Raw genomic sequence first — 14,105 nt, 5'->3', positions numbered from 1 at the left:
TTATAGCTAACCAATCTTTGACGCAATAAATGCTTGTTAAAAATCTGCTAAGATTTAAATTAAGCCCTGTTTCTGTATAAAATACGAGTACTAACGTTACGTTTACTAAAGGACCATTTAATTTTGAACACGACATTTTCGTGACAATATAGAAACCGAGCTTTACTGTACTTATTGTATTACTGTTACTAGCGATGTGCCGAGCACGGCTTGACACGAGTCAGGCGACCTTGGACGACGATTTTTTTTTTCATATTTTTATCCTAAAATTGAACTCTGATTCGTATTCTGGACTCGTCTCGGATTTTAATCCTGGATTCGAGTCTCGGATTCAAATCCTGAACTCGAGTGTCGGACTCGAGTCTACATTAGTCTCGAACTAGGATTCGGATTCCGTATAAACCAACCCGAGTTGACTCGAGTCCATAAAACAGCGACTCGGCACATCTCTACTTGTTACTATGTTATTTCTTTATGAGTATACCAAAAAAGGTAATTCGTTAGTTATAATTTATCACAACTGACATTGATTTTTTTCTATATTCACGTCCATTTGAGAGTTGCTCAATACTCAGTTATATTAGATTAGTCAACAAAAACGCATTTTGTAAATATTTATTTAAAAAAAAAATAGTTTGAACGGTGGCCTTTCACTCTGAAACACTTTTTTCATCATAATAAACTTTTACGGAAACAAAACTAGGCCATTTTATCCAAAAAAAAAAATTGAATATACATTTTCTAACAGTTTACAGTACAATCGTACTATTAGCATTTTAGATTTTTATACTCATTTGAACTGTATTAATCATAAATCTCATTAGCCTACGTCATATCGTCAAATATGGTTCGAATATAAAATTAACATAGCTCACATATTTTTTAACAAACGTGTAAAGCAACTCTGTCTCAAAGATTTTCTCTTATTTCAATAATAGTAACAAAATATGCACAGGAAAACATTACCACTGTGTAAATTATAGAAATAACATTGACAAGTAACTTTAACACTTCACTTATCAAGATATTGCAATAAACTACACTACTGTTTCTTTTGACTTAGCACAAATCTTGTTTCTGTGATTACTGTCTACCACTGTGTAATCATATGTGTAATCATAGGATTTATATTGACAGTTAACTATTTTATCTGTAACGCTTCAAAAGATATTCAAGACATTGCTATAAACTACACTACTGTTTCATTTTGACGCTTAGCACAAATCTATTATTTTCTTAATTTTTTTTTTTGAGGAATTTAGCGGTGTCTTCCTTTGGCACCGTAGTGATTGCTTGAACCCTCCCGGCTGTATCTACGTTCCTTCCTTTCGCGGGAACCGCGGGACCTATCGCGTCTATCCCGTTCTCGGGATCTTTCCTTTTCCCGGGACGTGTCGTGACTCCTACTAAAGAAACAAAAAAATATTTTGAGATTCAAAATTGAAATTATATATATAGATATGGCTCTAAAAGTGAAAATTAAAATATTTAATAATTCAGTTTTTTAAGCTATTTGAACAAAGCCTGTTAGATCTGGTGAACTTTAAAATTTTGAAGGTCTTATAAATTGATATCACAAATTAAAAAATATATATTTCCTACTACTACGAGTGTTTTCATGATATAATAACATACAATATAAACAGACCTGGTTTCCCCCGCAGACCGGCTGTCGCGTGACTTTCTCCGAGAAGGCGTGCCCGTAGAGCGCGATCGCGGTGAACGGGACCGCGACCGCGACTTGCGAGCTTTAGGCGAACCGTGCTGAGACTCGCGCTCGCTGTTTAGGTTGAAGTCATCGAATCTACGACCAAACATTTTTCACTTGTATTATGAAATATGACGCCGCGTTAACGCAACGGTAACAGCACTGGTTTGTGGCTGTTGCGCTGGCGGTAGCGCGCTCGATCATGACAACATTAGTATTGGCCATACAGATGTTTGCCGTGGTCTGGGTTTTTGTGCAGTCCAGCGTCAAGCGATTATGAAATATCGCGTTAACCTGTAATATTCCACAGCATAGGCCTCTAACCTATGTAGGAGAAGGATCAGAGTTTAATCCACCACACTGCTCCAATGCGGGTTAGCGGACATAATTATTCCTTTATAAGTAACGATCGCTATCAGGTGTACATGATATCAACCGGGACCGGCGGCTTAATGTGCTCTCTGAGGCACTGTGGGGAAGCCAACAAGGACTAACAACCAGACTAGATATAAATATTTGTATAAAAACACATACACACTCCGAGCGGGAATCGAACCCGCGATTGTAGGTGTTTAGGCGCCGCCGACACGGCACACGCACCATTACACCAGAGCAGTATTAGAACGGATTATGAAATATAGGAACCAGTTATATTCGAAACGAAACATTTATCATCATATATTGTAGTCTGGTTAGAAATCGAACTTTTAGTAAGTTAGTATTACGAATCAGTTTTTACAGACTTCAAAAAAGGAGGTTTTCAATTGTGTGGAGGTTTTCAATTTTCAACTGTGTTTTTTGAAGTTATACTTTTTTTGGTACGTTAGGGAATAATTATAAAAGTAAATTTTTAAGTTGCGCGCGCACACCGTCACGAAAAATCCGACACCCTGAAGCTAGCAAGTCAACGAAGAAGAAGTTAGCAACGTGAAGTTAGCAAGCCAATGAAGTATAACTTGTTACGTGCGTACAAAGTTCACACACATTTTTTAGGGTTCCGTACGTCAAAATGAAAAACGGAACCCTCATAGGGTCACTTTGTTGTCAGTCTGTCTGTCAAGATCCTTTTTTGTGGACGCGTGGAGGTATTAAGCTGAAATACATACATATCAAATACTCAAGTGTACTGTCCCTTGAAGTTGTGGAAAAATCAAACTTTTTTTTTTATGTAACTAGATCGGCAAACAAGCGTAGGGCTCACCTGATGGTAAGCGATTACCGTAGCTTATAGACGCCTGCAACACCAGAAGTATCGCAAGCGCGTTGCCGATCCCATCCCCAGGAGCTCTGGTCACCTTACTCACCAACAGGAACACAACACTGCTTGAAGTGTTATTTAGCTGTGATCTCTTCTATAAGGTCAAGGTACTATCCGTCGGGCTGCTCCATATTTTGAGCAGGAAATTTCCTGCTGTGCCCCCTACCTCAGTAACTCACTATTAAGCTAACGCAATACAAAGATACAGCCGTTTATGCTTCAAATATTCGACACTCGCAAGGGAATCAAAACCTACAGGGTACTCTACGGTCCTATGAACTCAGAATCTTGGAATTCGGTATAACTCGCGTCATGTAAAAAGAACGCTGAAAGAAACTGGAGGGGGTGTGTTTGCGCATGGGTACACTCGCGCACGAAAGTACTACTGTTTTATTTTTAAATTAGGCTTTCACTCGCGGCTACGTACAATGGTTATTGGTAGTTACTTTAAAAAATACTAGAAATACCTGTGCGAATAAGTGCGCACTAAATTACTATAATAATTATCACTTTACAAAATTACAATTTTTTTTAAACAAAAGTAATAACAATTTTTTACTTGTTGTCGCCGATAGAGCAAGCAATAATCTATAAAATTATATATAATTTATGTGGAATAATTGTGAGGCTTTTTCTAAAAAGGGAGCCACACACACCACATCCCTATTTGCCTTATAAAACAAGATATTGAAATTTCATATTTAAAAATATTAATTATCTGTACTCTCGATATTCGTATTTTAATAGTTTTTGTGTGTTTAAAATGATAAATTGATATTTGTTTTTAATGAAATAAATAGTAAATGGAGTTTCAAATGCGGAATAAACGTGAATTACGATTGACAGGGGTTTGTTTACTAAATAAGACTGTTCCAAAAAAAAAATGGACAGTAGGGAAAAAAAATTTCAATGGTTGGCAACACTGTAAATCGTCTTTGCGCATCTTGAAAGCCAGCGTTCTTTTTAACCGACTTCAAAAAGGAGGAGGTTCTCAATTCGACTGTATTTTTTTTTTTTTTTTTATGTATGTTACATCAGAACTTTTGACTCGGTGGAGCGATTTCGACAAATTTTCTTTTAATCGAAAGGTGGTGTGTGCCAATTGGTCCCATTTAAATTTATTTGAAATCTAACAACTACTTTTCGAGCTATATCTAATAATGCGTTTTTACTTGACGCTTTTTTCGTCGACCTACGTTGTTTTATACCACGTAACTTTCTACTGGATGTATGGATTTTGATAATTCTTTTTTTGTTAGAAAGGAGATATCCCAAGTTTAGTACCATGATAAAGAAACCAGGATCTGATGATGGGATCCTAGAGAAATCGAGGGAAACTCTTGAAATTCCGCAATAACTTTTTACTAGGTGTACCGATTTTGATAATTCTTTTTTTGTTGGAAAGAAGATATCCCTAGTTTAGTACCATGATAGGGAAACCAGGATCTGATGATAAGATCCCAGAGAAATCGAGGGAACTTCTTGAAACTCCGCAATAACTTTTTATTAGGTGTACCGATTTAAATGATTTTTTAATTTAATCGAAAGCCGAAGTTTATCATGTGGTCACATTTAAATTTCATCGAGATCTGATAACTACTTTTTGAGTAATCTTTGATAATGCGTTTTTACTTGACAATCTTTTCGTCGATCTACGTTGTATTACTCGTCGATGTAATTGAAGTCAGTTTTTTTTTTCGTTTGCGAGCAAACACAATTATTACATGACGCGAATTGTATGTTATAAATATTTTTTCTCACTTCTATGTAAAACTATTTCGTATTTTAAAAGTTTGTGCGCGATAGTATTTTGAGTCGACGTCGAACTGTCCAACCAATAGTACACCGGCAAGCATGCGGCACGTGATACACACACCCGCGCCCTACCTCATACCACAGAATAGAGATAAATCGCCTTTGCGCAGCTTGAAGGCCAACGTTCTTTTTACATGACGCGAACTATACGAAGCAACGTCTTATACATATAGACACAGATAAAGGAAAATTTTCGAAAAGCATAAGTTTGTAGTTGAAATCATATAATTAAAATATTTTTTATAATTTTTGTACGGGACCATCGGTTTTTTTTTTTGTGTTGTGTTGTGTTGTTTGTTTTTCATTCAAAAGCTGCTGCTCGTCGTGTGGTTCCATTTTTGATCGAGATCTGACGAGTAATTGAGTTATCCCATATAACGTGTATTGTTAATACTTGTCGATGTTAATTGAAATGTTTTTTTTTTTAAATATGAACCGGGGTTTAACGCGAAAAAGTTATTACCAACCAGTGTTAGAGTTACGTTTGCTCTAATTACGTTAATTAAAACCCACACATAAAAATCATTAAATATTCAGGTTTCGTAAAAAAGGGTTAGAATGTTATGAGATTTAGCACCTATTATTATTATTTTCTTACAAAATATTTGAAAAAAATTTTAGTTGTCTTACTTATTTTTGGGCGTTTGGGTAGAACTGTGACTTGAACTTGAACTAGACGAAGTACTTGATGATGAAGATGAGCTTCTAGATCTGTAAATGTTATGTATATAACATTACTTTGTATATTTTTAATACATAAACAAGCAATAATATGTGTATTTATAAATCATGGTAACAAACCTTTTTTTGCTTTTAGTTTCTAACCTTCCATTTTTATCTACAGTATTTGAGGTATCATCTTTGTAGTCATCTCTTTGTTTATTGTCATCACCTGTGAAAATCCATATGCTTTAAAATCAGCATTACGATATCAAGATAGATATCACTAAAGATGTGATTATTAATATTATTAGTTTAGAGAAGTAACAAAATAATCTCATAATAAACACCGCTAACCCATTTTGGAAGAGTTGCCCTGTTCCCCATCGCTGCCCCATAGATCATACTTAGAGAGGTCAGCGTCATCACCTGATTCTTCTTCATCTTCTTCCTCACCGGCTTCTTCATCTTGAGAAGCAGATGCTTTAGTCTGTAACAAAGAAAACTTTCAACTCATTTCTTCCATAAATTATGAAAGTAGAGACATATTTTTAAAACTTCATGTTATTTACCACATTTCAACTTTATTTTGAATTTTTTTTTTTTTTGTATGAAAAGTTGTTAAAAATACATCTCCACAAACTTACGCTCATTTATAAGTTGTACAAACCTTTCTTTTCCGTTTGATTCTTTTTCCATCGCCAGTCTTAACATTCTTGTCTGGTTGTTTAACCGTCAATTTCAGTCTATTTAACATGATTGGTTTTGGAAGTGCAAAACTTTTGAAATTTCCTATCACAGGAGCGTTTTCGTTCAAATGTGGAGTTTGATTTGTTTTATTATCACTTGTATTTTTGAGATTAATATTTAATTTTTTGGTACCACTCGGAGGCATTACGACTGGACCTGGGTCAAAAATATCACTTAAAAAAGGTGTATCCCCAGTGTTTCCATCTAACTTTTCTAACTCTCTTTCTATACTCTCATCCTGATTTGACTCTTTCTCCCAATCTTCGTCATTTGTTAAATTAATTGTTTCCAATGTTTCGTTATCATTGTTTCCGTTATCATGGCCATTACCTGAATTATCATTATGCACAGGATTACTTGGCTGTTGTGAAAACTGTTGTAAGTTTTGAAGAGCCAGGAGAAGTGTATTTGTGTTTATATTGGATAATATGTTTGAAAGGTCAAGCTGCAATGGGTTTGATGTTGTTTGGGTTTTATTAACATCCTGATTTACAGTGTTTTGTGGTGAAACAATTTCTGCTGTCTGTTTAGTTGACTGTGCATTAAAAGGTCGATCTTTATCAAATTCCATCTTATCAGGTTTATCTACAACACAAGGTATATTTTTGCGATTGTCTGGTTTTATTGTTATTGATTCTAAAACATGTACTCTTTTAGAAGGACTTACTACCTTAGATTTAATTTCAGGTACTGAGGGGGGTAAGGGAATGTCATTATTGCTTTCTGCTATAAAATTTATTTGGTTACAAATATCTTTAGGAATCGCTTCTGGTTGTGGCATTACAAAATTAGTGGTAGCAATATGATTTAAATTTTCATTTAAATGGCTACTTTTTGGTATTGTAGGTGTAGATGTGCATGACATATCATTGTTAGTTTGTTCATTTCCTTGCAAATCTTTAAGTAAACCTAATAACATATCACGTTTTTCTGTTATAACATTTATGTCAATCGAAGTTGTTTTGGTGTCTTTTTGAGTATCTAAACTAGTTCCATATAACGTGTTGGTCACTGGACTCTGCGCTCTTATTGCACCAATACTCGGTGGTGATGGAGTACGCTTACGCACATCACATGAGTTTTCAGGCAGAATATCAACTGAGTCAGAGTTTTTATAGAGAGCGTCATCATCCGCATCCCATTCAGTGTTATACGTTTTTTTTACACTATCGAAATTATCCAAATCATTACTCTTATTAGAACTCTCTTGACTCTCGTCATTGTTTCCAAAAATGTCCATTATACTTCTATTTTTTACAGCAGAACTCGATTGTGCTATTTCAAAGACACGAGAGGAACTCTCAGTTGCTTTCATTTCATTTTTTTCAAGTTCCAGTGGTTTATCAAATGGCATATACTGATCTGTTGTCATACAATTATCAATTTCATCTTTCGTAAAATCTTCAAGTCGATTTTCCAAGCCTGGAAGTTGTGTTTCATATTGGGTGAAAGCATAGTAATTATTCGTTAGAGATTTTTTAACACCATCATCTTTAGGCTCAGCAGGTGCAGTAACAGGTATAGTAGGTACATTTGAAAAAGTACTTCCATTTCCTTTTGCCCAGAATCCTCTTTTCTTTACATTATTTTTAAAATCTTGATAATTATTTTTAACTTTTACCCCTACTTTTGTAGGTACATATTCACTGGAGTAACCATCATTTTCAACTATATGTGAATCTCTGTTTCTATGATTTACACTCATACTTTTAAAATTAGACATGGAATAAATATTTCCAGTAACTAATGGAGATTGTTCTAATAATTTTAGTGTGCTATAGCCTTGGAATGGTTGATTTTCTGTTGCTGTATACAAGTTACTTTCGTTAGAAGTAGTAGGACGTTTGTTTGCCTTACATTTAAACTTTCTACTATCACCAAAAACACGAGATCGAAAGTCTACTTCATCACTATTATATGAAATTGATTCAGAGTCGGAATCACAAACCGACTGCCTTGTACTGTTTGATTTTACAGAATTATTTTTCTTTGTATTTAAGTTTTGTGTTTCCATTTGTTCCACATCTGATTCAGGATAGTTAGAATCTTGACTGTCACAAGAGCTAGATCTAGTTCTATGATGTGTTGAGGCAGAGTGACTTCTACCTTGTGACATTCTCTCGTCCACAGTGCTAACAGAACCACCAGTGACCCTGGTCTCACTATCTGCTATACCTCCGATAATTAAGGTATCTGCACTTAAACTCTTTTGCCTTAAGCTAAAAGAAACTTGATTATTTACATCAGGATTCTTAGAAGAATTTTCTTCATCACTATCAGATACAATAGGAATTTCATCTGGATTTGGGAGCTTTTGAGAAACCTTTTTTCTATTGATATTTCCAGCAGTATTAGTTTGATTGTTAAAAGGCCTTTCCAAATCCTTTTTGTGTACCTCTAAATGTGAATCAACCAAACATCCAGTAGTTAAAAGTCTTTGCCTCCAAGAAAAAATTGTCTTGAAATCAGGAGCTGGTTTATCATACAACGATTCAAATCTTTCTGTACTGATTTTGCAATTGTTATATACTATAGCAAAAGCCGCTGCCCTAACTCTTTCTTCAACAGTATAAGTCACTTCAAAATCCTCAGCTGGATTTGACCCAGTAAATTTATACACAACATCATTATTAGTTGATGTAACCCTATTTTCCATGACTGGATTATAAGATTTCATTGCTGGTGAAACACTACTTTCATTTCTACTTTTCTTCGAACTAGTATCATAGCCAGATGAACCCGTTTGGTCTTTATCACCAACACTTTTAAAGCGTTTACGTTGAATACCATTAGTCTTATAGGGTGGAATGATTAAATCTCGTTGATAAAAAGGTTGATTTTGAAAATGAGTTCCTTTCAATGCTATTTTGTTGAGCGGAGGAAGGTCACATACTGAACCATCACTAAGACTGCCGTTAGCTTTTACAGGATTATATATGGTGGTCGGTAATGACATATTCAAAACTGGTACTGGCATTACATGGTCCATATTTATTTCCTTCTGCAGCATAGTTGGTGGCAACTTTTTGTTTACAGGTCCTTCAGTGATGCCAACCTGAAGGCAGGAAAAATTATCTCCACTTTAATAATGATGTGCTTCAAAAGTTATTTCACTTAGTAGTAATAACATAGGTCTTCTTAGCTTCAAATTCCATTATCTGCCATATTTTATTAATATACAAAAGGACCATTGGTTTATTTTATAACTGTTAGAAATTGAAAATATCTTGTAGCCAATATATTAATTTTATTTACTTAAGTTATAAAAAATACATACCTTTTCTTGTGATACCGATTTCCGTTTTCGTTTTTTTCTTCCAAACTCATCATATTCATCATCTGAAGATGATTCTCTTCTACGATATTCGACAACACCTCGCTCATTGTAACCTCCTCCATAGCCAGTGCGGGCCTCCACCTAGAATAAATATTTAATAATAATAAAAAACACGTGGACGGACCAAGTAAATATAATAAAAATGCATTAAACATTAGCTTTGTGTACATACCTCACCAAATTTTGGCGCATTGCAAACATTGCAAGTCTGACGCCGGGCCCAGTTGACATTAGCGCATTTATTGCACTGCCAGTCGTCGGCATTAAAAAGTCCGCGGGATTTCTCCGCTGCTGACTTGCCGATCTCAGTTCCGAGCTTCTTTTTAGAAGGTTTTCCTGCATTAGGCCTCTCTTTATTGCAGCGATAACAAGAATTTCGTCGCGCAAAGTTAATATTACCACAATTCGAGTCGCTACATATCCAATCGCCGTCGTTCATTTTGTTTTGGTCGAAATTTGTTACTTCTAAATTAATGACATTATCACTCTCTCACTACTAAAATCACTTTATCTGAACTTTACCGAACAAAGCATGTCGGGACGTAAATAAAAGACAGATTGACAGAATTCGCGACGTTCAAAGAAAACCAAGCACTCTTTCATAAGAAAAGCAACCAAGATCAAGCTTTATGGCAGCCATGATATGACGCAAAAGTTCTACTTCCTTTGTTAAATCCATAGACATTAAAGATATTTTTCAAAAATAATTCCGTTTATTTTAAAAATTACTACTAATTCTTAATAAAAACTTAAGGGAAATAAATTTAGTTTAGTGTTTTATTTATTGGAACGTAAAAAAAAATATATTTTACTCCAATTTTTTTTAACCAACAGAGCTCTTAAAACAATGACAGATTTGTTACAGTGAACGTCATATGACAATTGACATTTGACAAGTAGCTAATTAACTTTGTTTATAATTTTTTAGAAAATCGTACTATATTTACACAAAAAATGGCTGAAAACGTAAATATAGATCTCTCAGGTGAAATTAATGCTACGACAGAGAAAAGGGGATTACAAAAGTATGTGAATGAAATGGAATTGTAAGTCTTACTAACAAATTCTTTCAGTGCTACGTGGTTCGCTTTATTTCAGTTTTTTTTTAAATGTTATTTTAATCTCTTTTATTTTTGTAGCATAACGTGTTAGAATTGTATAGATATATTTTTTTATTATTATATTTTGTCAACCATACGAGATGACACCTATGATCAGTATCATCCATTATTTATTTGTTGTTAAAATATTATTATTATTAAATATTATTGAATAACAAGCAGCACACTAAACCAAATTTGAAATATTTATAAACCTATATAAACTACTGTATTTAAAATGTAGGATTATGTTGAGAAAAAAATTAATTAGTTGCTTTACACAATATATATATGTAATTATATATATTCTTTAATTGTAAATATACAAGGCACAACTTGGGCACAGGTAAAGATATTTTATTAAAATAAAAACAGAATATGTACCTAAGTTTTTTATTATTGTAACAGTAAAATTAGTCATGTTGAAGTAACTTCAAATTAACATAAAGTTCAGCAACTTTAATTTTTTTTCTACTATGCTAATCTTAACTAACTACGCTTATCTTAACTAACTGTGCTAAGCTCAACTAACGGTGCTAAAGTTGAGACGTCATCTTTTTACTAGTTCCATTCACCTGAAGTTCACAAACTCCATATTAATAAAATAGTGAAAATGCATTTTTTGGATATCTTTTGGTTATATATCTTTGTTATATATCTTTTGGTTTATTTGGGATTATAAACACCATTGTTTGGATATTTACATATTCAACGTGATTCATTAAATTAACATAACTTTTTAAGTTATGAACTGATTGACATGAAACAAACACTAAATGTTAAGGAAAGCTTACCACAATAAGTGAATACCACATCTAAATCGGATAAGCCGTTTCTGTGATTAGCGTGCACTAATACATAGACAAACAGACAAAAACATTTTGTATTATATGTATTAATGTCACTGTTACTGATATATAAAAGTATAAGTTTACATAGTTGATTAATATGCATAACTATGTGTAATTTCTAGACTTCTTCAACATGTAAGAAGTGGTGCAGGGCCTGCGTTGGTAATGGGAGTGTTATCTTCACGCAGAGCTTGGACGCAATTTGTTGCTACTGAAAACTTTAAAGTAAAGTATATTTAATGGAAATGTAGAATTTCTATTTAAAATTACAACACTGTTATTGTATTTCTCTCTTTAAAATGTATTATTGTAACAGCTTACGAATGTTTATATTTATATAAAAATCATAATAAAATTGATAAAAAATAAAACTCAATATAAATGTCAATATAAATGTCAAACTAATTTAACATCATTTTTATCTCTTACAATGTATTTCTTTATATGTACTACTAGTTGTACTCAGCTTGGGTTGCTATGTTTTTTTTTTTCTTCGTACCAACTCGGAAATCTTTGTGGGCTCATGCATTTTGCTGAAGATCATGACATGATTCAATGTATAGTTTACGATTCTTTAAAGGACATACAGGCAAACATTCATTTTTATATATATAGAAGAAGAAGATTAGATAATTTTGTTATATATAATCTATATTAATACTTGTGCTATATTTTAATTATAAATCTGGATTGAGAAACTTCTTAAACAATTTGGATTATTTTTTAAAATTGTGCATTACTCTTTCAGGTGCCCCCTTCTATACCAAGATTGTCACGAAGATTTTACCGAAATGTTGAATATTTTCAAGCAAATTACCTGATTATATTTTTGGGTTTATTTGCTTATTGCTTGTAAGTACCAATATTTTATACTTTAAGAAAATTTATTTATTTTTTAATTATGGGAAAAAAGGGAAATACTATATTCTATTTATTATATAGTACCTTATTTTTGTAATTTTGTGGTAAAGCTGTATACTAGCTACAAATCAATTAGTTCATATTGCCTACTAATCTGTTTAACAGTAATAAAATAATAGTCCCAAAAAAAAGTTTTTATTTATAGCTTAGTTGTGAAAAGACAGTTAATTTTGTGCACTGATGTTATATTAAATTTGAAAAGGGGTATAGTAAATATTTTTTTAAGAATAAAAAATTACTGTTCTGCTTACACACACATGTAATAACTGTATTTATACAAGCTTGATGTACACAGCTCTGCATTCCAAGATGTAAACAACTTAAAAAACTGAAATATAATTTTTATCAATATACACACATATATTAATAATTTATTATTTAAATTAAAATTATTGCAGAATAACATCACCATTGCTTTTGATTGCCATGGTTGCAAGCTTTTTTGGATACAAAAAACTTACCTCAGGACCTAATACTTGGAAGGTAAAATGCACTTTACCTTTATTGTTACATAGTTACACTTAATTAATAATTAATAGCAAAAATTTTAATTTTCAGCCACAAGTAAGTGATTTACCTGTAAAATGCACTCCTTATATTCATATATCACTCTTTTTAGTGTTCTATGGCAATTTATTGCAAATCTATTTCTTGTGTCTGTGACTTTTTATTCTAAAACTGCTTTGTGATCTACTAAATTGTATCCTGTAAAATAGATTGGTGGATGGGAATTGAGTAAGACACAACAGTATGCAGTGGCAGCCGCTGGATCTATGGCTCTTTGTTGGTTAGCAGGCGCCGGGGCTGTCCTATTCTGGGTATTAGGTAAGATAAAATTAATTACTAAATCTTTTCTGACACCATTTTAATAAAACTATGTTTTAACTTTTTTACTCGTATATTCGTCTTAATTTTTATTACATAATATCTATGATATAGATATGTATCTGCTACTATATTGATATATGTACGCTATGAACAAAAAGTACAGACTACATAATTGCGTTTGCTCGAAAACGAAAAAAACCTTCTTAAATTACATCAACAAGTAATTACAAATTTACAACATCGATTTTAGACGAAATAGTAGTCAAATTAATATGCATTATTAGATATAACTCAAAAAGTACTCATCATATCTTGATCAAATTTAAATGGGACTAAATGACAAGCATCACCTTTGGATTAAAAAAGAATCATCCAAATCGGTCCACAACTATTTATAAATAATGTCAATTATTTCAGGAGCCACAGTGACGGTAGTAGCTTTGCATGCAAGTTTCTTCGATGCAGAGACCTTGCCCGCTCCAACGGACCAGTTCCCAATGGTCGAGCAAGTGTGACACGGACACTTACCGCTGTTCCTACCACCTCCGGTCGGTTTCACTACAGGCTGGCAGCAAAATAATCGTACTCTCGACCAAAACGATGTTATCAATTAATGTAATAGATAATATAGTTGTTTTATATAACATATTCAAATGATATTTTAGCCAATATTTTGTATACATATTTAATAATTTATTTGAGATTAGAAGTACTTTTTAAATTAAGTATTTCCTATTTTAATTATTTGTGAATTAAACACACATTATGTATTGTTAATATTAAAATTACGACAAATACGTGATAAGTAATATTTATTATAGTTCAATAAGTACTTAAGTACCTACTTACCTTAATTTAAATTTTTAAATATCTTTTT

The 14,105-nt window shown here is 32.9% G+C and overlaps 2 protein-coding genes across 2 annotated transcripts; one reads left to right on the top strand and one right to left on the bottom strand.

Moving 5' to 3' along the window:
• Window positions 1-768: 768 nt before the first annotated feature.
• Window positions 769-10,185, bottom strand: LOC123663878 (bromodomain-containing protein DDB_G0270170-like). The gene is made up of 8 exons (XM_045598527.1): window positions 9,701-10,185; window positions 9,469-9,609; window positions 6,112-9,246; window positions 5,799-5,931; window positions 5,583-5,673; window positions 5,412-5,492; window positions 1,649-1,804; window positions 769-1,403 (listed from the first exon to the last, which is right to left on the bottom strand). The coding sequence occupies exons 1-8, from the start codon at window positions 9,965-9,967 to the stop codon at window positions 1,259-1,261; spliced, it is 4,149 nt and encodes a 1,382-aa protein (XP_045454483.1). The 5' UTR covers window positions 9,968-10,185; the 3' UTR covers window positions 769-1,258.
• A 280-nt stretch (window positions 10,186-10,465) lies between these two features.
• On the top strand, window positions 10,466-13,863 carry LOC123660218 (prenylated Rab acceptor protein 1). The gene is made up of 6 exons (XM_045595319.1): window positions 10,466-10,553; window positions 11,602-11,704; window positions 12,228-12,331; window positions 12,799-12,883; window positions 13,117-13,225; window positions 13,646-13,863. Exons 1-6 carry the CDS (start codon window positions 10,483-10,485, stop codon window positions 13,741-13,743), a joined length of 570 nt encoding a protein of 189 aa, XP_045451275.1. The 5' UTR covers window positions 10,466-10,482; the 3' UTR covers window positions 13,744-13,863.
• Window positions 13,864-14,105: the final 242 nt, after the last annotated feature.

This window comes from Melitaea cinxia, chromosome 2 (assembly GCF_905220565.1).
Source record: "Melitaea cinxia chromosome 2, ilMelCinx1.1, whole genome shotgun sequence".
In the NCBI taxonomy this organism is placed as follows: Eukaryota; Metazoa; Arthropoda; class Insecta; order Lepidoptera; family Nymphalidae; genus Melitaea; species Melitaea cinxia.
The sequence above is the reverse complement of the archived record's forward strand: the minus strand, read 5'-3'. Positions and strand labels throughout refer to the sequence as shown.

Coding starts and splice junctions, on each gene's coding strand:
- LOC123663878 (XM_045598527.1), bottom strand. CDS start 9,967: ATGAACGACGGCGATTGGATATGTAGCGACTCGAATTGTGGTAATATT. Junction 1,805..5,411: donor ACCCAAACGCCCAAAAATAA/GTAAGACAACTA, acceptor GTTTGGTCGTAG/ATTCGATGACTTCAACCTAA. Junction 1,404..1,648: donor CGGTCTGCGGGGGAAACCAG/GTCTGTTTATAT, acceptor TTTCTTTAGTAG/GAGTCACGACACGTCCCGGG.
- LOC123660218 (XM_045595319.1), top strand. CDS start 10,483: ATGGCTGAAAACGTAAATATAGATCTCTCAGGTGAAATTAATGCTACG. Junction 12,332..12,798: donor GGTTTATTTGCTTATTGCTT/GTAAGTACCAAT, acceptor AAATTATTGCAG/AATAACATCACCATTGCTTT. Junction 12,884..13,116: donor CAGGACCTAATACTTGGAAG/GTAAAATGCACT, acceptor CCTGTAAAATAG/ATTGGTGGATGGGAATTGAG.